The sequence below is a fragment of the Symphodus melops genome (assembly GCF_947650265.1).
Source record: "Symphodus melops genome assembly, chromosome: 14".
In the NCBI taxonomy this organism is placed as follows: domain Eukaryota; kingdom Metazoa; phylum Chordata; class Actinopteri; order Labriformes; family Labridae; genus Symphodus; species Symphodus melops.
Genome location: NC_136704.1, coordinates 5,819,128 through 5,846,867, shown reverse-complemented (window position 1 = coordinate 5,846,867; position 27,740 = coordinate 5,819,128). Strand labels below are relative to the sequence as shown.

Genomic DNA, 27,740 nt, shown 5'->3' with positions numbered 1-27,740 from the left:
CTTATCAGAGGACAGCTGGTGGCCAAGATCAGAGGGGATGGAGGGGTTGCAACACCAATATTAATGGTCCCAGTGACATTCACACACGCTGGGAAATGCTTCTTGCACACAAACAAGGCAGTTTATTTCTTGTCCACCGTGGTGTGGTATGGCCTGGTTAACCCCTTGTTGCTCTGTAAGTGAAAGTAATACTTAGCAGACCAGTGTGGGGCTACATTTGCCTCCATGCTTATTACCACAGGAAACAGTTGTTAAGCCCTGCCACCTAGTGGTTCACTAAAACAACCTTTAATATACATACCACACAGAGTCAGTCATTTTACCCAGTGAAAACCTTCAACTTTCCTCATGATAACGAGACACATAAATTATTTTATTTTTCATCACTTTGCATTCACTAACCTTATTCAGTTAGTTGTATTGTAAAGTATACTGTCTCACATTGGTTGCTACAGTAAATCAGACTTTGTAACATAGGATTTATTTTTGCATTTTGATACCATTGTCTTTCAAATATTTATTGCACTTATTTCAGACAACTCAAAGTTTTGGGAACAACACCTTGTTTTTCTTTGTTTCCGTCTTTGGTATTTTGTCCCCACTGTTCATTAAATCCTTCGTCTCCTGGGATCTTTTTCAGGACGTGTGGGATCACCTGGACATTGTGCAGAGGTTACAGTCCTCGCTGTATTGTCCCCGCAGGTTTGACTCTTGACCCTCGACCCTTCTTCAACATCCCCAAGCTCAATTCCCAAACTGTCCAGTTTCTCTTCAAGTTATCTTCATCATGTATTATATTCAAATCCTTGGGAAACACATAGAAAGAAAACCCCGATTTACAATGGTGCCAAGTTACAGACAACAACAGACCAGATACCAAACCAATAAAAACTGTGAAAAACAAGATAAACTGAAATCAATAAGGTCAGCCATTAAAAGTTGAAATTGTGTCAGTGTCAGCTCATATGAACCGGTTCAAATGTTTGGGAGCACATTCTAAGTATTTGGGGGAAAGTGTTTGGGTGAACCTGTAATGTGAGCCATGACTGTGAGCATGTATGATAATTTGACATGTGAGCAGAGGAGAGAGGTGTGGGGGCAGTTTTCTTTAAAAGGGCTTCATGAATAAATAAGTGAAAATGCTGATCTGTTCTTTCTGACAGAGCGAGCTGATGTGTTCCAGAAGTGTCCCCATTTATGAATCTTAGTGCTGAGAGATGAGTGCATCCTGGGATTTGAGCGATGTGCTGACCGCCCTTCCGTAAATAACATCTACATAATGCAGCACAGAGGAATACAGCTTCAAAGATTATTTTCCAGAATTCATATCTGAAGAGAAAGTCAGAAGCTGTGTGACTTGTCTACATCCATTTTAAAGAAAGGCTTTTCATGTATCTGAATTCCAAAATATCCATAATGTTGCACTCTTTCTATTAAACCTGTTGTTCTGGTAACTTCTGTTTGTATAATCACACGACAGAAAGTACAAGACTCCGACTCTATGCAGTGTTAGTGTTTCACTTCATTCATTCGCAGTGACAGAGAGCCATTAGCACCAGCAAGCAGAGGGTTAAAAGTGGGCTCTGATTTATTCTTTGAACTATCTCTACTTCTGGATGGAAACATCAGAACCTATAAACAGTTGTTGTTGTAGTCACACATTGTGTCTCTGTAGCTCAGCGTCTGAGGAGTTCTTGTCAACACAGTGTTTCTGGTTCTCTCTATCTGATGTTCAAAATGTGGACGAGGTCGTCATAGTGTGATATTCATCCATTATCAATGACAACCAATTAACTTTGTGCGTTCTGTTTTCCTAGTGGTGAGTGACATTTTCAGGCAATTATGCAAGTGTGCTTGTCATCTAGTCCTGGGTGTTTTGGATTTAAACAGCGTTTTTTTTTTTTTTGTCTCTGAATGTGGCAGCGAACATAACAAGCTCTGCCAGTTGGCTTGCAGCCAGACTGGAGAATATTTAAAGCCGTCTCAGTGGATATGAAGATCTGAACTTTCTTTTCCTCTCCCCACTTTTTGTTTTTCTTCCTGCCAAAGTGTGATGGATCTGAGGCGAGTGTGTTCATGAATGAGACCCCCCCACCCCCTCCACCCCCTCCATCACTGTGTCACCTAATGTGTGTGGGGGTCTGTGTGTGTGATGCAGAGCAGAGCCGCTGAGAGGAAACACAACTTACATCCTGGTTCTCTTCAGTCTCTCGCTCCAGTGGACACATTAACCTCCTCCTTTTGTCTGTGAGAGTAACCAGAAGCCAATACTTTGGAAATACACATGAATAATCTGAAGAAATGTACCCATCCACATTGTTTGCAAGTAAAAACGTCTTGTTGTTGTAAATACATTAGTAACTTTTATTTGACAGGGACATACACAATTTACATGGACAAACTGTAAACAGCAATCCAATGCAAGTGTCTTAGTGTTTACAGCGGGTACTAATTTGCACCACTCGTGCCTAGAAGGGTTTATGTGGATAGAAAAAAGATTAAAAAAGAAAGTACACAGTAGGATACAACAAGACACATATCGCTTTCATTTGGCTACGAACAATTAAACACGCATACAAGTTTGTTTCTAAGCTAACCAAGATTTGGTGGCTCTCTTAAAAGTGGTAAAGTTTGCAGCAAGTTTTTAGTGATCGTCTGGCGAGTTTTACTCCTTTCACAGAAAAAAAGTTGTTTCTGCAAAGTATGTTTTGCAGGATGAAACTTTACAGTTGCCACTTGAAGTGGCTCTGCTGCAGCCATGTCTGTGTTTGCAGAAAGGTTGAGGAGGAAGTCTTACAAAATGGAAGTCTTAAGTTTTACTTAAAATCTTGTATTTTCTTACTTTGTATTACTACTTTCTTATCATCCTGAAACAAAAAAAATAGCCTTAATCATTTGACAAAATCCTTTTAACGTGGCATTTGTTTGTTGTTTTTAAAGGTAACATTTGATGGAAAATATTACCTTTTGACCACAAACTGAAAACTTTTGGTAAATCTTGTCCTCGCTCTGATTGAAACCATCAGTTTCTGTTCTGTTGGAAAAATATAGATATTTATTATTTTCCCTGGAAGAAAAAAAGGAAGGTTGACATGTTCAGTTGGCAGAAAGTAATTTGTGGCCTAATTTGTTAAGTTGTTAAATTACATGCCCTGTACATGTTTTTTGCAAAACTCTCAACACAAAAGAGGGGATTCTGGTTGTTTAAAAAAAAAGTTTTACACACATTTCATTCTTACAAACTCCACAAGAATCGATTAAAAAAAATCAATATTACACAGTGCTGTGCCTGGAAGAAGAGCAGTTACACTAAAGGTGAAATGCCATCAAACACATCCAAACAGAGAATCCCTCAGTGTGAAGGCTGCCATCACACTGAACTTGAACAATCATGGCAAATGTGTGCAGAAATAATGCAATGAAGTGAGAGGGACGTTGCATGCCTTGCTCTGTATTGAATGTGTAGAGACGCCTGTTGTCCACTAGGAGGCGGGAGTGTGACGATGAAGTGATCTGGACTGTTACTGAAACATTGCAGCGTTTTGGTGTTTGTGATACACTTGTTTCATACGATAACTCCTCAACAGAAAAAACAGTGTCCCTCAGTACATCAGATATAGAAATCCATTTTTCTGTGTTTTGCTTAAAAGTTTGTGCTTTTGGTCAAATTCTTTGGAAATGTAATAATTCCAGTGTGGTGCATGTTGCCTCTCCTCTTCAGCTTTATATATTTTTGTTTATTAAAACCAGATCCACGATTCCCTCCCTTTTCTCTTTGGTTTATTTAACCAAGTTGTGTTTGAATATGCCACTTTGAAACACTGGGCTTGTTACAGTGTGCTTCACAATAAACATATAAACTAAGACAGGGCAAAATATTGAAAATAAGGAAAAGAGCATAAAGAAATTAACGATCAGATAATGGATGAGATCCATCTAAATAAATAACTGCAGGAAAGTAGCAGAGAGAATGAATGGTGAGGAGAGAGATTTAATATAAGCTATAGAGTGTGATACCACACGCATGCTGTAATAAATCATTATCAATCATAAATCATTATCGCTAGATAAAACTAATACATAACAAGTGTTGTCTCGAGGCGCTTTACAAAAGAGCAGGTAAAAGAGCCCACTCGTTGTTGAGAAAAAATGGGATAAAGGGATAAGATGAAGAACGAGTTTCTCCTTTCAATTTCCTGGAGTTCCTGTCGTCCACACTTCCTGCTGCTGAGGTGGCGGAGGTCGGAGCCAGTGTTAATGTTCACACCATTTTTAGATATTAGTCATTTGTTATTGATTTAATTTAGTCAATTACTCACTCAATAAAATTGCATCTCCTTTTAGTTGATGAAAATAGAAAATATTTTAGTCAACAATATGGTCATGGATTTTTTTTTTGTTAAGTACCAGTGCTGTAAAAGGTCTTATGGAGTAACAAAGTTACTGTAAAGTGGAACAATGAGCACTTGTTTCTAGGATAAACGTATTATAGATCACTATAAAGAGATTGATTCCTCATTTAACCTGTCAAGAGGTTGTTGTTCGGATGTAAACAATGTTTATGACATATTTTCTTCTTTTTAAACTGTTACTGGATGGTTTGAATTTCCTTCTGAATCAATAAAGTATCCACCCATCCATCTGTCCGTCCGTCTGTCCATCCGTCCATCTGTCTATCAACAACACAGAATCAGGACTCAGTTCTGCTCATGATCTGTATCATTTGTTCTGTTGGCAATTATTCATTCATATCTTGTAACTCTGTAGATCTAAAACACGAGCAGATAAGACACAAGCTTTTATTTTGATAATCAGAAGCTTGTGATGCGGAGGCGGGGCTTCAGTAGGCGGGGCTTCAGGGAACTGCAGGCACAAAGCGTGAGAGGAGAGGCTCCAGGCTGCTGACGCTCTCCGTAGCACTCACAGCACACACACCTCTGATGTCGTACTCTATGGTTTACAGTGATTTAAGAACAGCTGAGGGTGTTTAACGCTTCTTTATCAACTATGTGATAACCACAACTTTTAATGTAGTTTTCAATTTGTCAGTTTCTTCTTGTCATCGCCTTAGTTGACTAATTTAAAAAGACCTTCCTCAACAAATATTTAGGTCTTTGATTTTGGGCCGTGCATGAATGAGGACGACGGTGGTTCGATGCTGGTGGCGTCTGGGACGGTGGGTGCTAGTAGTGCCAGATCACCTCAGGCCCCATCGACTTTCCTTGCGCTGATGTACAGTTTAAAAATGATAACTCTACAATATTGGTTTGAGTTAAATGAAAACATGATTTTTATATTTGCTTTTCGCCTCATACCTGATCCTCACTTATAAGGCCAAAAGTGAGGATGTGGTTGGTTGAACACAAATCTTTATTCCTTTAATCCACTTGTTCTACAGCAGAGATTATGACACTAATTTCTAATCCAGCACATTGCAGGATGTTCTTTGACAAAGAGGTGTTGGGTCACCTCTTATCTTATCTCTCACAGGATAAAAAGGTTACACAGAGATGCTGAATCCTCCCTGACCCGCCCCTCGAGACTTCTCTCATCATGAATGCAGCTTCAGAGATGTTTGTGCTCTGACATCAGGTTGCTTAGGAGACAGCCGGATCTCTGTGAACTCCTCGGCAATCCTCTCTTATCTCCTGCTGAACTGGAATAAGACTGTTACAACAGCTAATTCTTCGCTCCTTGTCCCTCTAAAAAACACCAGGAAACAATCTCCTTTACTCTTCAAATGTGTTCCTTGTTTTCACTCTAATAACGATTTCTCCTTTTTAACCTTCCCTTGAATTTTAATTTACCTCCTATCATTTTTACTTCATAATTTCTGAATCTGTACCTTTCATCTATTTTCTCCCCTTCCTCTCTTGGTGACTACATTTCTTATTGCAGCCTTGGTAAAACCATAACTGATTTAAAAACAGGTCAGCATTGACCTTGAGCCACCTGTAGGTGATAGGGGGCAGTTGTTATATAAATCATTTTATAATCCATAATTCCTCTGAGGAGTCTATAAAAACAGGTTATCCATACGTTTGGATTGAGATTAAATCAGTGTTCTTGTAAGCAGGCCGAAGACCATGCTGAGACCATCATGGTAATGACAAAGATATAAAACAAAAACAAATCAAAAATCAAATACTATACTGTAATACCATGAACCAATATAAATAACAGATGTCTGGTGTGCTCTGTAATGAAATCTAAAGAATACAAATGTTCAGGGTCTGATTTTGTGCCTAACTCCTCATTGCTGTCTGACACGCTAAGCCATTAGCATCTCCAGCAGAGCGATCGATCCAGGACAAGCCAAGCTTTTTAAAATATTTAGGAAGCACACACACACACACACACACACACACACACACACACACACACACACACACACGTCCACATCCAAAATAATCTGTGAAGTCCTTTCAGAACTCAAACATACCGCTACGTATGATGATCGAACCGTCCCTGGTTTGCAAAACGCTGTTTGCAGTCGCTTCTTTTCTTTTTTTTTTTTGAAGTGTTTTTAGTGCATTGCGGTAATCTCCCCAAGCTTTGTAAATCAGCACTGCTGCATCAGATTATGAGATGCTACAAGCTCAACTGGAATACATCCAGACAGAGCATTTAGATGAAATAGCATTTTTCCTGTTTATCTCCCAGTTCAATTGATTTCAGATACTCATGGTTAAATCTTTAACTGTGGACAGAGTGATAATGGAAAACGAACCTTCGGATACATCTAATATATGTCCTAGTTGATATATATTATTTGTGATTTAAATTAAGACGCAGAAAGATCTCCACACCCAGGAGTTATTGTTAAAAGTTGTATGGCATGTTTGGAGCCAACATGCTCATCGTTCAAGGCAATGACTAAATAAATCCTTGAACAGGTGCTCATGGGAAACAGGTCTGTTTTGTTTCTTTTTGCCTGTTCATTTTTGATCCAGCACCAACTGCAGGATGTGCGTGTATTTTTCAGTTTCTAAATTTAGGACTTTCTATTCTTGATTTATACCACTCTGACAAATTTCCGCCACAAAAACACAAACACATGCTCCCTCTCTCTCTCTCTCTCTCTCTCTCTCTCTCTCTCTCTCTCTCTCTCTCTCTCTCTCTCTCTCAGATAAACTCTGATGTTTTCATGTATGTCTAAAGGGAACGTTCCCGTTTCATTTGAGGAAATGACAGTCAGTACTCTGTCGTCTAATCACAATGTTTTAGACCTCAAACAATAACTAGAGATAAATCCTCTTTTGTACACATTTAATCCTACACAGCATGTGTGTGTATGACTGCATGTGTGTGCACAAATGTACACACGTGTACGAATCCCATCTGCTTTCTGATGAACTCGGGATGATGTGTCCCATGTCCTTGCTTCAAAATGGAAATGTTCATTCTTTTACAGTTTGTTTTAGAGACTGGTGATGAAATACAGGTCTCAGTGTCTGAGGCTGACACGTCTGTTCAAAAAAATGGAGTGAAGATTTTTTGGGGGGTTATTTTCCCATTTGTAAAATATGAAGGGAATGTTTTTTTAGTGTGCAAAAGAAGCAACACATGCTTTGTGTAGAGATGTATTCCACATCTACAGAAATATTTAATCCACTTCAAATGTTGTATCATACATGACAGGTATCACAGGACAGGACTTAAAGGACAGCTGGAAATTTGTCTCCAGATTTCTAGATACTACTTTTCATGTGACTCCAATGAGAATCTTTGAGATGATCAGCTAATCCTGTTTCATCTGTTGGACACATTTTATGTTTGCAACTTTTTTTAAATTAACATGTTGACACCGAATGTTTATCGAGGCAACATTTCTCACTTATCTTCTCCTGGTCTCACCCTCTCTTTACGACTAACCTGCTGATGATTACACATGAATCGGGTTTTACTTTACTTCACTTCCTGCTCAATCTGATAACGATGCTGATGGAAATATATCAAATATTGAGCTTCTGTCTTTGTGTCATTGTGTTGTAAACTTGTCAAACAAACGTAGAAAACGTGAAGCAAATGGTGTGAAGCAGCTCGAGGCGTGACGCAGCAGAAACTTTACTGATTACAAAGGCTGTGAATGCAGTGTCACGAATGTTAATGAAACAGGCATGAATGGACATGACCCAGTATCTTATGAATGAGTATTCAATTCTGTACCTTAACAGTCTGCACATAAACACAGACACTCACACACACACACGCACATGCTGTTAGATTTGAGCAGATGGTGTAATCCTTTAGTTTTCCCTGTGTTTCATATTTTTTCCCCTCCTGTGTTGGGATTATGCTGTTGTCCAATCAGATTTGGGCCCACTCTCCAGCGATGATGCAGGGATGAATGACAGGGCGGGCGGGTGGCTGAGCGATGCAGACAGACAGCAGAAGACACACTTGTATGTCCAGTTGTATCTTGTCAGCTATTGTTGCTTTCCAAACTACAGAACCTGCAGTGGCTGCCATTTGTAGAACTGGTCACTGACCATCACTGTGCAGGTAAGAGCCATGTACATGTGAGAGGGACTATTTTACATCGAAAGGCCACCTTAGAGTGTGAGTATGTAGTCCATGTATGGAGGTAACCATTAGCGTGAAGAGTGCAGGGCAGACGAAGGAAATAGCTGATGCGTAGTTAAGACCCTACTTTGATATTGCATATTGAAATGCACTTTGTTAAAGCCTGGTTTTAAAAAAGATTAAATTGGATTGACATGACTTAAAACATAACAATGCAGCTTTTGGATACTTAAGTGATGGTTATGAATACACTTCTTGTCATGGTTAGTTGTGTATTTTCAGAGTATACATCTCGTTCTTGTTCCAGTAGTTCTGGTTTCCCTTGAGTGTTGTTCACGTTTCCTAGTTTGGTCTTAAGTGTTATCTGTCTTATTTTGTAGCTTCTGATCTTAATGTTTCCCTTGTGTGTTTTCTAGTTTAGTCTTTTGTAAGTTATATTGTAACTTTATATCCTAGTGTTTCTTCGCGTGTTCTTGTTACATTCTTGAGTTCTGGGTATCTTCAGCGTTTCATGATTTCATTTGTAGTCTCCTCACTGTTTCTTGTATTTTACGCCTGCCTCTGTGTTTCCCTGTGATTACCCTGATTGTCCTCACCTGTGTCTTGTTAAGCTCACCTGTGTTCGATTGTCTATTTAGTCTGAGCGTTCCTTCTTTCCTGTTGTATGTGAGTCCATTTTGGCTTATTGTTTAATAAATATTTTTCGTTCAGCATCTGCACTTGGGTCCTGTTTGTGTTTGTCATCAGTCATGACACTCCTTTTATTCCTTAACTGCAGTGTGTTGATTCTTGTGTGATGCATGATGCTCTCGATCTGCATGTTGGCTTTCTGTACCCTGTGCTTGCTTTGTCACAGGTTTTATCTTTGTTTTCAGACTTGTGTGACAGTTTACTTATTCCATCTACTTTACTCTTCATGCTGTTTGCTGCAAAACACAGAGATGTAATATTTACGGATCTCTATTTCTCTGGATGTTTTCAGAAAGTCTCCTTGTAATGGTGAACATGTAAATATTTGCTGTATTTGGAGTTGCTGTCAAGATTGTTTTTTTAAGCAGTATGACGAATGTCGTCTTCATCCATTTTAGTTTGATGTCAGTGTTTTAAATATAGATTATAGAGTCTTTTTGCATCTCTGCATGTGTGTGTGTGTGTTCAGGTTGTTTTGAAGCTTTGTAAGTTCTTGTGTCAGAACCAGAATAGCAGCGTGTTTTGTCTTGCAGTGTGGCTGCCATGTACAGTAACAACACCAGATTTAAAGACCTGCAAGAAAAAAAACCTGGCCACTTACTATCACGTGCAGTCTAATTTCACGCATACTTAGCTGTTTTAGTGCTCATGTGACAGATTAGCGAGCGGGCTGGGCCTCATGGAAGAGAGAGTATGAGCTGATTAAGCAGGGATGCAAATTTAATAAGGAGAGTGAATGAAAAAAACGTATATAAAGTGGGCCTGTGTAATTAGTGTATGTGCTCAGATTCACACAGTGTAATGCTTGAATGCATCTGTGTGTGATCATATGCTCGTCAGTGTTTCTGCATACAAATGAGTATCAGTATTAAACTTATGCCTACTTTAAAAAAAAAACACTTTGCTGCTGTTAAAGGTTTAAATCCAGATTGTAAAAGCCTGTTAATTTTTGAATATTGTCTTACTTTTTCAACAACTTGATCTAATCTCAGAAGTCAAAACATGTCTGTGCAGTTTCTTGGTAATAACCCCCTCTGATCCTGTATTTGATCATGCCTATATGTCCCCCTGTATTTCAGCCCTGATCAGAATATGCTGTTATTGTGTCTGTAGCTTTAAATACAAATGAGGTGTGTGACCGCTCTGTCTGGAAGAGGATGTGGCTCCATCCGGCTTTCACCATGCCCAGTTGTTTACAGTGAGGAGGTAGACTCAGATGGCAGAACAAACCCCTAGCTGTGTGAGTGTCACCCTCCTGGGGGAGAGGTTAGTGCCCTTGTGACATCACAAAGGGAAACCCTCTAAATGGCCTGTTTAAGCACAGTTTCTTAAAATGGGAGCAGGAAAAAGATGGAAAGGATTGACTTTTCTAATTATGGAGGATTTGTAGTGTTTGAAAACCATTGTAAAGCATGTTTTGCATAATATGTGACCTTTAAACTATCAGCGTCTAAGCATCATCTCTCTCTGTTCTCATGCAGGTCAGTGCTTCCTGTGTATGGTGGACGTGGTGCCAGTGAAGAACGAGGATGGCCTGGTGATCATGTTCATCCTCAACTTCGAGGTCATGACAGACGAAACACTTCTAGATAACAAAGAGGAGCTCAACCACCGCGTGCCTACCTGGTTTGTCACTGGTAACTACCGAGTAACTTAAGCTTTTTCTAAGTTGTTTTTCTACTCAATCCAATCGTGTCAGGGTTAAAGGAGCAATATGTAAAGTAACGCTAACATTTAGTGTTTAAAATGGACACTGCAGTACAAATTCAATACATTGAAGAGAGATACTGTTGCGGACACTGAAGCTTCAGTGTTTAGCCAACTCTAGATCGGTCTTGAAACCTTTTCGGCATTCTATTCTCTCTCCATTTTTGAAAAGCATCTCCATCTCCACCAAGTTTCTGCTCGTGTTGCTTATTAGAAAAATGCTTTTTAGGTTGTGTAGAATCAGTAAATGTATATCTGAACCAGCTTGCTTGCCTATTTTCATCATTACGACACCTGTCAGTTTGATGTTTGCCTAAATGACAGTATTCAAAATGGTTATGTGGAACTTATATTTTTAACAATTGTTTATATGGTAATCAAGGCACAGCAATCTTCTGATTTGGCATATTTCAGATTCAAGGCAGTTCAAATTAGATCTGTCACAATGCCAGAATTATGCATATGATACTCAATCAAAATTAATACCTGGTTTGAATCAATAGGAACAAAATATGACTCTTTGGCACCCAAGATTGGGTAATTGTTTTTAATAATCAAATATAAGTAAACATTATAGTCGGTAAATATTATAAGTATCTCACATTTGGTCTACTTGTGTCAAAGATACATGGACGTTGCCTTTGAACAGTCTGGGGGGTTTCTGGCACTGAGTAGTTCCTGGACCACCTCGTCATTTTGCCTTCTTCTTATGGTTTTAATAAAGTGAATTACAGACAGGTGATTAAGACCGGTTTCTCTCTTCTGGCTGCTTTTGGTCAAAAACAGGACTGGAGATTTGTTGTTTTGAAAGATTTGGTACTTTTCAATCCTATCATTGAATGAGTGTACATTGTACTGTTGTCAAACACTATTGAAAAGTATTAGGTAATGACATTTTATCAGCCTTCTTCAAAGTGCTTCAATACATTGGAACTAGAAAATACATGAATACACATTTGAAATGCAAAGACCATCAAATCAAAAGGCAAAATTAGGCTAAAAGTTTAATGCTGTATCAGTGATTCTATTGCATGACAGACGAGTAGATACTGAATTTAGCTAACAAGATTATACGAGACCCAGAGCACCCCTTGGGTCTGAATATGTACCCCTGATTTTAGGGCGGGGGTACAAAATGAACTGGATGAGGACTAAAAAGCGGAATTCCTCTCTACCACCGAGCATTCAGCTGCATAATAAAGTCAGATTATTCAGTTTGAACATGGCACTCTGTACTTTACTGAACTTACCACCTGACATCTTTTACAAGTAATCATGCAATGCTATAATGTATTTTTAATTATTTTAGTCTTGTATTTATTATGTGCTGCTTGGTTGTTGCTGTCTTTGGTATTTATGTTTTTAATGGTTCATGCTCTTAGTGCAAGACTGATTCTCTTTGGAGCAATAAAGGTTTCATTCATTTTTTCATTGATTTAAAAAGCTCCAGTAGCATTTATTGAATCAAGATTCAAATAAGCAGACCACTGAACATGTGTTTTTGTACATTGTTAAGACCTGTACATTGATAAATCCTTTTATTCAAACAACAGAGTTTTAGTAACACCTTTCTCCAAGGTGCCACTGATTATTTCCTTGATAGTTTTATTCCACACAAAGGCCAGGTGATTGCTGTTTGCCTACTCATCTATTCATTTGAATCCTGGGCATTTGTGATTGTTCACTTTATTCTCCAGATGTTTAACCTTGCAGTACAGCATCTAAAGTAGGACACTGATTATATCAGGAATCATGTCTGTCTGTTCAACAGATTTGTTGTATTTAAACCTAAAGTAATCACTGCTACTGCCCTAGATTCCTGTAGATTGTTTCTTATCAGGCTGTATTTTTATCATCTATTAGGCCAGTTCCAATGTTATGCACCCTGAGAATGCCCTATACCCAACCCAAGCCTATACCACATATTCTTGTTTCGGTGATTCATACTTGCCTCTCAGTTTCCCTGCTCCTTTTTTTCTATCCTGCCACAGTTTCATATTGGAGTCCATCTGTCACTCTACAGGCACTGACTGCTTTTCCGCCGCTCTTCCTCTTCCTTCTCACCTTCAGGTCGTCCACGGGGCTTCAAGCTGCGTCTTCCACTGCTGCGCTCCTTGTCCAACAGCAAAGTGTCGCTGGACGACGCAGAAGCCGGTCACATCCCCACTGCTACACCGATACCGCTGCACACAGACAACAGTCCTGAGTCCTTAGGCCTGGGGGAGTTCCTACCCCTTCCCCCTGTACCACCAAACCACCAGGAGCAAATCAGTGGAAGCAGGTAGGCCCATGGGACACTTTTTGGCAAGGACATAGTATATAATAGTATATAATCTAAAAAAGTGACTGTGTGGAATATTTCTCTCTTCTTTGAATAATCCTTCAGAGACCTTAAAAGGTTCCACACAGAGACTTTGGAGCATTGTTACTTTAAGACATATTTCCAATGCATGTTTTGTTTATAGGAACAACATGTCTAGTTTGATCAGATATCTGCAACATTCAAATCACAAAATTACCTCACAATATGTGTATGTATTCTGTGTTGACCTGCCCGGGGACTGCAGATGGAAATTAGCAAACTGCTATAATTTGGTACGAAGCATCTTTTCTCTATGAGGTTAATGTTATTTCTATACATGCTCCCTGACAACGAAGCTAATAAACTAAACTAAACAATATCATCACACATTAAGGAAACGTGCTAATTTGAAGTTTTGGCTTCTCTGACAACAATGCAGAAGGCAGTATGTATTCCTTCTATAAGTTTAGATCCTGGTCTTCAAAAGTCTGAATTTGTTTGGATCAGAGAAGGTTGACAGTTTTAAAGCCACCCCACACGGCTGTTTGGGACACTATTTGGTTTGCTAGGCAAACCGCAAACCAACAGATGTTTGCAGTGATGGAAGCGGGCAAGTGAACTGGTCCAGATAACCGATTCTACCTGACTTCAAAAGCCTCTGCATGTTTCTAATAAGCTCAATGAGCAGAAACATGCTCCAACTAGGATACATGTCAGAAATGCTTTTGAAAAATAAAGAGAAGTTGGAACACAGAGATGTGCATCTAATCCTAAATGCTTTCCATGTATAAGCACATTGAGATTAAAGCCTCATGAACAGCAGCATCCTGCTTTGCAAAGGAACATGCATTCCACATCTGTAACCCTGTATACCCATTATATATTTTTGTGTTTTCTAGGTTAGCTCTACAGAGTTGGCCAGAGGACCACCAGGAGGACCATCGCACCTTACTGGGTTCTGACCCTCCTGTACCACCACCACCTGCTCCTCCTCCTGCCCACAGAACACATCTGGTGAGTCCCCTCACCCAGTCATCGCCCTGCGTAGCACCTCACCATCGCCTAAGCCTGAACCCAGACGGTTCAGGCTCCAACTGTTCCCTGTCACACAGCCGCTCACGGGAGAGCTTCCACAGCATGCGTCGCGCCTCCTCCGTAGACGAGATCGAGGCCATGAGGCCGGACTGGGACAGAAAGAACCGGAGAGCGAGTGTCCGGCAGGGCAGCAGCAGTACTGGTAAGGAAGAAAGGCTGTGAAACATTTACAAACGTTCCTTCCCTACTTGTTGGTTCTAACTGCTCTGTGTATTTTTTGCAGGGGCAGTTAACAGTAAATCTAACATCTTGAACTCAACGTCAGACTCAGACCTCATGCGGTACCGGACCATATCCAAAATCCCTCAGATCACACTCAACTTTGTGGATTTCAAACCAGACCCCCTCATCGCCCTGCCCACCGGCGAGATGGACATCATAGCTCCATGCAAACTCATAGACCGGACACACAACGTCACAGAGAAAGTCACACAGGTAGGACAGAGTTCACTTTTTTGTGGCGCGCGATGCAGGGAGAGTGGCTGTTACTGAGTGATTACTAAAACCCAGCTTTGCTGAACAAACTTGGGTTACTGAGACTTTTCAGTACTTTGTAGCTGCAGTTTTTCTCATACTGAGCACAGAGGTTCAGTTCTGTAAATTGTGCATGCAAAGAGTATTGATGTATGGAAAGATGTAATTGTGCTAGTATAATTAAGTTAGCCTCTGCCAGCCACTTCCACCTGCTGGTAATGTGACGAGTGTTCCTGGGGAGATAATGCTCGTACCCCAAGCTCCGGTGAATGAGAATGATATTGATCGAGCTCTGATGAGATGATGATGGAGGATGATGTGGCAGCGTTCCAACTTTTAGAAACTGACTCAGAGAAAGGTACACAGAAGAGAACGTCTGTGGGACATGTTGTGTGGCAGCACTTTCATTTCCTCAGGTTGCGACAGGCCTGTGTTCTTCCTCTTCCATCTGCATGTCAGAGTCAGAGGAGTCACTCCTCATCTTCTCTCACAGGCGGAAAACACTTCACTTCACTCACACTAATTGCTCTTAAAAAAAGCTTTTAACTGCCACTGTAGATGTTCTGTCTGAATTTCTGCCTTACATAACCAACACCTGGTTACAGGAACACTGTGCAGCTTCCTGGAGTTGGCTGAGTTGAGACATGGCATAGCAAACAGAAAATAACTTAAACATGTAGGATGATTGGCAAACACATTATAACCAACGATTCCATATGTATTATAAGAGAGATGAGTTGTCTTTTTTTTTTGGCTGGAAATTTCATGTTGAAACATAATTTGTGTGCAATGCAGCCACCTGTGCTTTCTCTGCACATCTGCTGAAAAACCATTCGTCTTCAGTACTTCAGAGGGAGAGAGACACAAGAGGCCACCATATGGGATATTTGCAAGATGGAAAGTCTGGTCTTATGATAACATTTCACCGAGGTGCTTGTTCCGTTGCACATGAAGAAACCAAACTAGGAAAGATTGAATATGTTGTTTGTCGTCTTGGTGCCTTTGATTGCATGGGTGCATGAGTGTATTTCGTAACTTTGTCTGCTGTCGATTACCAACTTGACTTTTCATCAACCAGCTCCTAATAGATTCAGCTGTTTATTTTAAAGTCCATCCAGCATGAACTGTAGGATTCATGAAAAATGGTGAGCAGGAACAAATCAAGTTGTGCCATTAACTTGAAATGTACTTAATTTCATGTCCTGCTTTTGTTAACAATATTGTTCATTTATTTAAAGGACCAACATCTAAGATATCAACATTCAAATCATAAAATGACCTTACTATAAGATCAGACATTAAGGAAACCTGTTATGTTGTAGTGCCGGCTTCTCTGACAAAAATGCAGCAGCCAGTGTGTCCTTCTTCGAAGTTCAGATTCTGTTCCTGAAGGGTTTGCTTAGGTTTTGATCAGAGGAGGTAGCTTTATTTTGCACTAACAATCAAGTGTGTGGAGTAGTTTGACAGTTGATTAACTAAGATGCTGTTATGTACTCAGTGAAGACCTGTAATCTTAGGTTCGGCCCCTGTCAGGAATTATATGAACAAAAAGCAATAAAAGCTTAAGTTAAGCTCTTTGCTTGGATTTCATGCTGCATTACTAAAGAGGAACATATTAGATCTGTTCTATCATACTGTGTGACTGATGCGTTGTGTGCGTTTTCTCTCCCAGTATAATAATGGGAACATCAATAGAGAGTTATCAGAAGTTGATGATGCAACAAAACAGAAATGTAATGCAAGCATGGAATATTGTACATGAGGTGCAGATGGCAAGGTCAAAATATGACCTGTGTGTGTGTGTGTGTGTGTGGGGGGGGGGGGGGGGGGGGGTGGAGTTAAGCATGTGTATATGCATGTGTATATATGCATGCACACACTGTAGCAACATTAATGTGCAGATGGAGGGAACAGCACCAGCTGTGTCTCCAAATGCTATGGACTGTTATTTATAGATTGTTATTGGAAGCATGGGAGAAAACTAAATTAACTAAAGTCACATATGTTTGCTTATATCTGTGGAGTGGGTTATAAATGGTTTATTATCTGTAGCCCCTTTCACACATGAACTTTCTTTTGTCACATTATTTATTTTGAACTATAATGCATTGATGATCTCAAAGTAGCATCGAAAAAGCAATATGTTTTTTTTTTATATGATGTTAGCTTCATAAATCCCCTAAAGTCACCGTCTCTACCTGCCCTCTGACCTTCCTGTGAAGTCCAAAAGCCTTCATCTTTTTACTCATCTGCAGCAGTGGATTTCAGTTAGAACTGTGTTATCAACAACAGAAAGAAATAATCTCCTGCATCTACATCTGAGCTCTGTGGTTCAACTGAGAGCCTCTTTGATCTGTGTGCTAAATGCCTGAGAACAACTGAGCAGGTGATATTACGTTGCTGTAAGAGCCTTTGCATTACCAGCTCGCACCTGAAGATGGCAGCGCCACATCATGTGGCATGATCAAGTGCCTCAGCGGAGCAGAGAAGAAGATGTGGAAAGGCAAACAAGGCTGAATAATTGAAGTGTCCCATAAAACACCTGACGCCCTAAAGGAGAGCACATTCAGATGCTCGCTCTTATTTGCAATAGCTTCTGGCACAGTCCCCTTTCCCTGCTCTCGATGCGTTGGTTTTTGCCTCTTGCTCTTTGTCATGACCAAACTGCTTTGCAAACAAAGTAGCTCATGAATGCTAAATTCAGTTGTTTTGTGAAGAAGTTCATGGTTGGAATATAAATGCTCTAGCAGCCTTTAAAGGTCCTTTGACATTATAATAAGGGTCAGATGACATTTTTGTTACACTTTTGCTCTATGAGTCCATTTTTATTCCAGTTAAAGGTCCTAAATTTCCTTGAGGGAGTCATCCCAAAAGGATCAATAAAGTTCAGTCTAAGTCTAAGTCTAAGGTTCATCTATCCGTCCATTATCTTTACTGCTTATCCTATTTGGGGTCAAATAGGAACTTTGTTGAGTTATCCTTTTACATGCAGTGTTGTTGACTTCTGTAAATACCAATCAGTATTGCAAGTCCCTCCTTGTAGTTGCTTCTTTTTCAGGACACAGATAAATATACAGGATGTAATAGAATCTATAGAATGGGCACATTAGCGACATAGAGTACATGGGACCCCTGCTTCACCAACTGAGCTAAACCAACCAAGTTCAAACACACGTTTGTAATTATACGAGGCCTGTACTTTAATAGCATTAGTGCTATTATCTGCATCAGTCGTTTCAACATTTAATAAATCCCTGTTTTTTCTTGTAGTCTGCCTGTATGTGAGCCTTCAAAGATAGTCAAGTCCATGTGACCTGTCATTGACACTTTACAGTTCAATATATAAAATGAAAACACAGCTGAGAAGATGTCAAGATAGAGAGAAGGCTGAGCAGACCACTGAACATTGTTGAGATGAAGGGGGTTGACGCACACTTGGATGCACATTTACATACTTAAGTGACACTGACTGGTCAAATCCTATAGGGGACACTTGATAGTAGATACACACTCACCCATCACATCTCATACAATATTCCTGACACACACCCAACTCCATAAATGGCATGGCTGTGGACATGTGAGCATGCACTACAGGGGCAAACTCACTCTCTAAAACACTCTGATGCTCTAACACTCAGTCATACACACACACACACACACACACACACACACTGGCTCTCCATCCAGGCAGCCTGACACATCCAGGTCCACACCAATCCAATGGAGCAATGGATGGCACACACCGAGCCCAGCAGCAAAGCGGTAGGATCCATCTTATATTGACAATAACTCCAGGCTGTTGAGGAAGTTTACATTTCGGTGCATGTTTTGTTTTAGGAAGGCCTTTGAATTGAGAAACAGCTATTCTAGTTTCAGGTGTTTAAGGATGAGAAGGTAGACAATGTTTGTTTTTGCTGTTTGTGCGATTTAGTCAGTATTATTTCCAGTTTGGAAAGAGAAATGTATAATTTATCAGTTAAGTGGTTGAGTGGTTGTTGTAAGATATTTGAAGGTGCCACATGCACCGTTTCTTTTTTGTTAAAGGATACAGTTTGTTCAATTGTACCAACAATACAAAAAAAAACCTTCCAAAGTTTGTTTTTGTTCTCTGCAAACGTACAAAAACACAAGTTAAGTTTTTGGTAGCTGGTGTAACACATGATCTACACATTATTTCTGATTTTTTTTTTTTTTTTTTGGTGCACGATTACTTTTAAACATCTACATTGAGTATTATTCAACACTATCTGCTCTTCAAACCTGTTGTAGTATATTCTTTATTGATCATTGTTGGACTGTATGCTATGAAATGACAGTCTAGAATCAGTTTTCTTACCTTCGTCTTTTCTCTCAAAATGCCTTTTTTTCACTGAGTAATACCAAATAAAAAAATGAGTGACACAATATTATGTCCGAATTGACCTCCAGATTATGTGGAATCTAAAAGACTGCAGATGAAATGGTGCTTCCTTCATCCATATTTTTTGTGTTTTTTAGACATATAATTGTTGCATTATAACGTTAATTTTAACTGACTTATCATTACTTCTTTATATGTTCTTTGGCAGTGAATTCTCTGTTGTTGTGCTGCACAACTATGATGTCAAACTGTCAAGTCTTGGTGTGGCTTTTCTGAACTGTGCTGGTCCAATTTGTCTCTGTGTGTCCAGGGACGACTCTGAGGTCCAACTTCTAAGTTAGAAACCGAATGTAAGCAGTCAAAAACTTTGCATTACTTTGACAAAATCCTGCGCCAATTAGGGCTGCATGTAAATGTGCAGAACATATGGTGTTCATCTCCAAAGTGTTTTTACTGACAGAAAAAGTTGGGACGGAAAATGAAATTAAAGTCCTTAAGTTTAAAAGTTGAGCACCCCGGTGCAGAAATTGTGAATGGGGGTTGCAAAAAATGTCCTTAATTACAGTGATTTATTGGGTTAGTTTTGGAAGCCGGGACTTTTTTTTAATATCCTCATCCTGCTGAGACACAGAAACTCAAACTGTTTCTTTGCAGTGCGTTTAATCATTTCAGGACACACACCCACATTACTAATCAAAAAATGCAATATTTGTGGGGTTGTTGAAATCCCACTGTTAGGTCTGTGTCACGTTATGAAACCACTGCTACTTTACGCCCTTCAAACTGTGTGAATCGAATATTCATGCAGTGTACTGTACTAAACCACTTATCAAAGAACACTTGTTATGCCATTACAGTCTTACATCACTTAAGCTGAATGTAGGATGTGTATATTTCTTTAATGAGTTGGCTCTGCGGGGAAAGAGAGGAGCAGATCTGTGTGTGCGTGTGTGCATGTGTGTGTGTGTGTGTAATCTTTCAAATGTTATTGTTGGTAAGTTTTCTTTTCCACAAACTGATTGAAAAAGAATGCTTCTTTTTTTTCTTCTGAAGTAAAGATCTCAAGTAAAGGATCATTGAGACGGTATCATATTACTTAATTGAGTGTCTCATTGTCACACAGAAAGTGTTCATCACTTTGCCTCAGATCAACATCAGTCTAAATAACCACTTCACACATTTTAATCGAAGCTGTTAATATATCTGCACAAAAGAACATCTAAACTACACGATGTTTTTAAAACATGGACATAGTCTCAGTGACATTGAATAGAAATGTTTTTATTGTCATTATAGAGTGTGTGTGTGTGTGTGTGTGTGTGTGTGTGTGTGTATACACTCAAAAAAATAAAGGGGACACTTAACACAATTTAATTCCAAGTCAATCACAGATCTGTGAAATCAAACTTTCCACTTAGGAAGCAACACTGATTGACAATCAATTTCACATGCTGTTGTGCAAATGGAATAGACAACAGGTGGAAATTATAGGCAATTAGCAAGATACCCCCAATAAAGAAGTGGTTGTACAGGTGGTGACCCCAGGCTACTTTTCAGTTTCGATGCTTTCTGGCTGATGTTTTGGTTACTGTTGAATGCTAGCAGTGCTTTCACTCTCGTAGCATGAGACAGAGTCTACAACCGACACAAGTGGCTCAGGTAGTGCAGCTCATCCAGGATGGCACATCAATGCAAGCTGTGGCAGGAAGGTTTGCTGTCAGCGTAGTCTCCAGAGCATGGAGGCGCTACCAGGAGACTGGCCAGTACATCAGGAGACGTGGAGGAGGCCGTAGGAGGGCAACAACCCAGCAGCAGGACCGCTACCTCCGCCTTTGTGCAAGGATGAACAGGCCAGAGTCCTGTAAAATGACCTCCAGCAGGCCACAAATGTGTATGTGTGTTCTCAAACGGTCATAAACAGACTCCCTGAGGGTGGTATGAGGGCCCGACGTTGGTTTTGTGCTTACAGCTTAACACCATGCAAGACGTTTGGCTTTTGCCAGAGAACACCAAGATTGCCAAATTCACCACTGGCGCCCTGTGCTCTTCACAGATGAAAGCAGGTTCACACTGAGCACATGTGACAGGCGTGACAGAGTCTGGAGACGCCGTGGAGAACTGCAGCATGCAACGTCCTCCAGAATGATCGGTTTGGTGATGGGTTAGTATAATGGTGTGGGGTGGCATTTCTTTGGGGGGCCGCACAGCCCTCCATGTGCTCGCTAGAGGTATCCTGACTGCCATTAGGTACCAGGATGAGATTCTTAAGACCCCCGTGTGAGACCATATGCTGGTGCGGTTGTTCCTGGGTTCCTCCTAAAGCAAGACAATGCTAGACCTCATGTGGCTGGAGTGTGTCAGCAGTTCCTGCAAGATGAAGGCATTGATGCTATGGACTGACCCGCCTGTTCCCCAGACCAGAATCCAATTGAGCACATCTGGGACATCATGTCTCGTTCCATCCACCAACGCCACAATGCACCACAGACTGTCCAGGAGTTGGCGGATGCTTTAGTTCAGGTCTGAGAGGAGATCCCTCAGCAGACCTCATCAGGAGCATGCCCAGGTGTTGTCGGGAGGTCATACAGGCACGTGAAGGCCACACACTACTGAGCCTCATTTTGTCTTGTTTTAAGGACATTACATCAAAGTTGGATCTGCCTGTAGTGTGTGTTTACACTTTAATTTTGAGTGTTGCTACAAATCTAGACCTCCATTGGTTAATGAATTTGATTTCTATTGATCATTTTTGTGTGATTTTGTCAGCACATTCAACTATGTAAAGTACAAAGTTTTTAAAAAGAACACTTCAGTCGTTCAGATGTAGGATGTGTTATGTTAGTGTTCCCTTTATTTTTTGAGCATTGCATATAGATACATAAACAATAGTGGTCGGCATATAGGAAATTCTGTCTCAACCATACTATCGATCAATCTCAAGACAAAGAGGTGGAGCTGAGGCAGGATGAAAGCCTGTCAGCCATCGACAGCACACCCCTCTTCATGCAAAAATGAATAACTCTTACTCTTAAAACGTTGAATTTATTCTATAAAAAAGGACCCCTCTTGCTGTGTGGCAATAAGTAAATGAGTCATTCATAACATTAGCATTCTGTACCAGGCTGTAAACATGTTTAGTCCTGCTGTAAATATGAGCATTTTAATGTAGGGCCTAAGGGGGATTCCTTGACCTTTGCAGCAGTCGCATTTGAACACACGAGGAACTGCATTTTTTTTTCAACTTCCACATTGGCTTTATTGCCCAACACCAGAAGTTGTTACTTGATAAAATACAAATTTGAAGTAGGTTTTAGATTAGACAGTTGTGTTCATCAGAAGGAGACATGGGGTAAGAGATATTCCAAACTATTTGGTCCCTGAATCCGTAAGTTCAGAAACAACCCTTCATCGCAAATACTATAATTCTTCACCACTAGTGTTAAGCTTTGTTGGTAGGCATTAGCATGTGGCAAATTTCAGCTTCCTCCTCTGTTGATAGCATTAGACTTATATGAGCTTAAGTTGTTACAGCTGATGTCATTTCTTCAAGCCCCATTACAAAGATAACTTTACTTTTGGGAGAGTAAAAATGTTAAGACTTATTTTTCACCCTTGATGCTGCACTACACACTTTTACTACGTTGCTTTTGTGAAAGTGCAGCTTAGGTCTATGTTGTCCACATGCTATGTCATTGGTTCTAGTTCATTCAACTGCCTCCAGTTAATGGCACATAAGTCATCATAGTTTTACATTCATACTTTCTATTTTTGGTGATGTTTGCTGTTGCCTGTACACTTTTAGGAGGTACTGCTGCTCTTTGTGTCCCCATCCCACTCAGGCCCATCATAATGATACTTCTTCTACCGTGTCTACTTTTATATGTACAGTATTTATATTTGTCTTTGTGCTATTTTTTATGAATGTATTAGCTGCATGGACCTCTGCTGCAAACCAAATCGCCCCTTAGGGACAATAAAGATTTTCCAAATCCAAAACCATTCTGTTGGGCTTCCCAAAACGTTGATTTCACATCTGTTTGTGAGTGTTAGGCTTGTTCTTTAAAAAAAAAAAAAAACTAGAGCAATCTTACTGAAAAACCTGAACTATGCATCAGGGAAAACAGTGGCAAACTTAATTTTCTTTACAAGAAAATTAATAGTATAACAGAGTCTTTGATCATAGTTCATTTTCCTTGCATGGCAAAACTTCATTGCTGTTTAACAAAGCTGCTCAGGTTGCTGCCCCATTTAATGAATTCTCTTCTAGTTAAAGTCTGGTGATACATCTTTGCATAGGGTCATGAGTATGCATGAGCTCTCTAAATAGTGTTAGACGTGAATGATTCAAAAGCAGGTATTTATAGCAGCACCACATGTTTTTTGCTCAGAAGGTGCTGGGGGCTGGCCTCTAATGTGACACACTGGTTGTTTTGGTGAGAGATGCACCACTGGCAAAGTCCCACAGCAAGGCTGTGCCCATTAAATAGGACACAAATTAGTGGAAATGAGGGGTCTTATTTCTTTCAAGAACATTGTGCAGACTATTCCTGCAGGAGAGTTCTTGGCACACATGTTTTTTCAGCCTGCGGAAAGTTAAAAAGATATATTACAATATTAAATGTTTTAATTATGTCTCCATTTCTTTGTGCTACTGCTTCAAATTTGAGAAACACTGTGGTGTTTGCAGTTTTAGCTATCTGAATGCCTGGACAGCTTTCCAAATTGTCAAAACTTCAATCAATGCGAGTTCAAATTGAAGAAGTAGATCTCGCTGAGACAAATACAGCATCTTGTCTATAACAGAAAATTTAAACCTTTATGCTTGTTCTTGTCCAGAATTATGACACACATTAGGCATCAACAGAAGAAATTCAAGGATATTGCATTAATTTATTGAGGCCATTTGCAGTTTGAGCCTGCTGAAAACTCCATAGTTCAAGTAACTGTTCTCCTGTTTGCAAACAGCCATCTTAAAGAGTCCATTTCTTGCATTCAAATTGTCCCATTCCCTTCCAGTTTAAGGGATTTTTGTCTTTGGGGAATAGTTCCCAGTGTGAGTATATGGTAATATTTTAGTGAGGAATGCATGTGTGGAGTGCTGGTGGCCGGCGCTGTCAGTTAAATGGGCTGGAATGAGTGGAGTCTAGGAGGATGTGACGCACTCAACCTGCATAACTGTAATTTAGCCGCCCGTTCAGTGGCTCTGCCTCAATACCTCAAATTGATTGAGTGCCTCCTCCATGTGAGTTCAATGACCCACGAAGAATGAAAGCATGGTGTCAGTGACTTCCAGCAACATGTTTTCAGCTCTGCTCTGAAGGGACTGGTTTCTACAGGGTGTGTTTGGTGATTGTACAGATCACAGGTGTACATAGTGATAACAATCCTTAAAACAAATCAGCTTTATTCGTTTTTATTTTTCAAAGAAATCCTGACTGACAAATAATTCAAAGGCTTCCAAAGAAAAATGTGTCACCAGTGGGACGTTGTAAACTATTTTTTTTTCTCTGCCTGCTCCCAGAGCGTTAATAGTCGTTCACACCAGACGCACAGCTGCACATGAGGTAGAGCGTGTAGGAGGAGGTGCATTCTGTTACTCATCCTGGAAATCAGCCTGGATACACTATTTGGGATTATATCTGTTGAATTTTGGTTTTACATCATGGTGAAATTGAATTGCCTGCCCTTAAGGCATCTGTAAGCAAGCAAAGCTACACTTGCAATTTTAAATGTTATCTCTGGAATGTTGCACAGGGCTCCCAAAAACACAGTTTTGATGTTTCTTATTTGAGAGGTTGCATCCTTCAAAAGATGAAGCAAACAACAGACTACGCCTTCTTAGCTTAAAGTTGACCCCTCAAGCCATTTTGAAATGAGACAGTCCAACCTACAAAGGATTCCACATTGAACTCAATGACTTTCCCCACTCTTCTCCTTTGTTTCTAAGCCCCCCTGTTGCCTCGCAACCTGCAATCTGCATCGAACTAGCTAATATAAACGTCATACCACTTCACCTAAAAAGTGTAAAGACAATACGATTCAAGGCTCCTTTGCTTTTGTGTTGTGTAGCTACTTGATTGAGTACAAACAAGTAACTTACATTTGAAAGAGTATTCAGCCACTTCAAAGTACGTCAACTCGTTTGGCGATGCATCTTGGGACATGTTAGGCTACAAATATTACACTGGATGGATCCTTTCGTTAGTATTACCCATTTGTCTATCAACTTGCATTTTGGTTCCAAATGGTACACAATGGTCTCTTTGCTTAAAATAAACAGCTTATGAGGATTTGCAATCTCCTGCAAACAATTCCACAATGAAATGCAATGTTTTTTTTAAGGCAGCATTGCACATTGGGGCCTCATGGTGGAGCAGTGGTTAGCCCTGTTGCCTGACAGGGAAAAAGTTCATGTTTCAATCCACGAAAGGGCAGGCGTCTTTCTGTGTGTAGTTGGCATGCTCTACTGGCCTCTCGGTACTTTGGCTTCCTCCCTCAGTCCAAATACATTCTTGTTCGTTTTGTTGGTGACTTTAAGTTGCCCATAGATGCAATTGTGAGTGTGGCTGGTTTTGTCTGTATGTCAACCCTGTGATTGAAGACCAGTCCAGGCTTTACCCTGCCTCTTGTCCAATGAAAGAGCTACCCCCCACCCCCGCGACCCGAAAAGAAAAGCAGTATCAATAATGGATTTTGGACATTGGGTGTGAAAAAAAGGGTCAGTTATAAAGTTATTCAGTCCATGCTCTACTAGCTAAGATCACCTTTGAAGATCATCTGTGATATTAGATCACTTCAAGATGACTCAAGTCATTGAGAAAGTAAAGTGTTGGATCCTGCATGAGGATGAGGTATTTCAGTATATTGGCACCTCTAATGGGCTGAAATGGATCCTTCCGCTTAATTTCCCTCAATTTAATGAGTCTTACAACTGAATTTGATCCATCTGCCATTCCATTCAGCTCTGTATTATTTGGAAGGAAAAACATGCTTCCTGTCCAAGTAAAATCTGTCCAGTCTCCCAGTGGAAGGTTTTGAATGACTCCGTGAATCTTTGTGTTAACGCAGGAGTGTTAGAAGTGACTTTGAAAATGTTCTGCCTGTTCAGATGTGCTCTTTTTCAAGCAGCTAATCTATATCAGATTAATCTGTTTTTCCATCCTGCTTCTGGGAGGCATCCCATTCAAACAACATTAGAGAGACATCGATTTGGCAATTTGTAATGCTCTATATAACATTAGGTTTCAAGTAAATTTAGGTGTATCTGTTGACTCTAAGCTAAGACAGAAAACACTCGAGGTGTTAATGAACTACTTTAAGTATTAGTTTTAACCTTGTGTTTTGGGAGAACCAGATTCTGTTTCTGCAACTTTAGCGCAACAACTTCTTTGGGTTTTATCAGATTCATGACATTTGGAGTTATTGGTTGATTCAATTCATAGATAAAAAAGAAAGACCAACTAAAGCTGTCATCTAAATGACACAGACATGTTTCACTAATCACCCTTTTAGATGAAAGAAAGGAAACACAAAAAATAGTAACATTGTTGAAGAGTTGCAGTCTGTTTTTTCAGATATGTTTATAATGGGGTTTGAAACGCATCTCGCTTAGGTTGAACTGCCTTCATGGTATGTGTTCACATTGCATTTGTGTTCATGTTCACTGTAATACACTTGCTACATCCCCAGGTGTCTGCTATTTTTTGCTGGGAGACTTACTAGGCCACAAGTTGTTGCATCTGTGACTTTGAATATAGGTCAATTAAAGCTGGTTCTTATACAAGAAGGTACAAGAGGGCTGGCATATGTATCCCAATATCATGAGGCTATTATTGGGATTATAAGCATTTTCAATAAACATATAGTAAGCTAACATCAGCTTAATTCGTCCTTTTTTAGTTGTCTAAACATTTTTTTATTTTTTTATTCATGGAGGACATGTTACAAAAACAGCTCCAGAAAAAAAACGTGTTTGGACAGAAACTGAGATATCGATAATATGCACTTTTGATTTTCCAGTACATGCTGTTCCCATACATCAGGCTGAATAATGTTAACGTATGCCTTACATAAAGTGGTATGACTTTGGTGGAAAAGTTCAATGAAGAACAAATAAAAAAAGTGTCTGGTAAGAAAGAACAGCCAATTCCAGTGGAGTAGAATAATTCAGACGTCCTTTTACATCTCTATAATCAACCAGATCCTTCCTATTGGTCTGTGTTTGTGTGTGTGCATGTGTACATAGTTTTTGAGGGATGTGTGTAGCTGCTCAGCAGGGACCGGACTAACAGAATCTGTCCGGCACTAATTCTCACCCAGGCAGGAAGGATTCTCAATCTGTTAGCAGTCTGATTGAACGGCTTTTACCTCTGCTGGCAGGGTAGCTCGATGCTTTAATCAGTCACACGCGCACACATCACACACGATCAATGGCAGAATTTGAAAGGCAGGTGGCATGACAGTGGAAGTGTGAAATAAAGTGCAACGAGAGTAACACGGAGCAGGTGAGAGCTAAAGTGAGACTTGGAGGTTGGACATCATGGAGCGAGAAGGAATTAAAAAAACGAGAGGAAGGAGTGTGAA

The 27,740-nt window shown here is 40.0% G+C and overlaps 1 protein-coding gene across 2 annotated transcripts in view; it reads left to right on the top strand.

The window, feature by feature from the left end:
• Nucleotides 1–27,740, top strand: part of kcnh2b (potassium voltage-gated channel, subfamily H (eag-related), member 2b) — a 266,411-nt gene that overhangs the window by 140,604 nt on the left and 98,067 nt on the right. For both annotated transcript variants that reach the window (XM_079361028.1, XM_079361027.1), the window contains exons 3-6: nucleotides 10,698–10,853; nucleotides 12,994–13,204; nucleotides 14,125–14,462; nucleotides 14,544–14,755. In XM_079361028.1, the coding sequence (XP_079217154.1) occupies nucleotides 10,698–10,853; nucleotides 12,994–13,204; nucleotides 14,125–14,462; nucleotides 14,544–14,755 (917 nt within the window). The remainder of the gene's footprint in view (nucleotides 1–10,697; nucleotides 10,854–12,993; nucleotides 13,205–14,124; nucleotides 14,463–14,543; nucleotides 14,756–27,740) is intronic.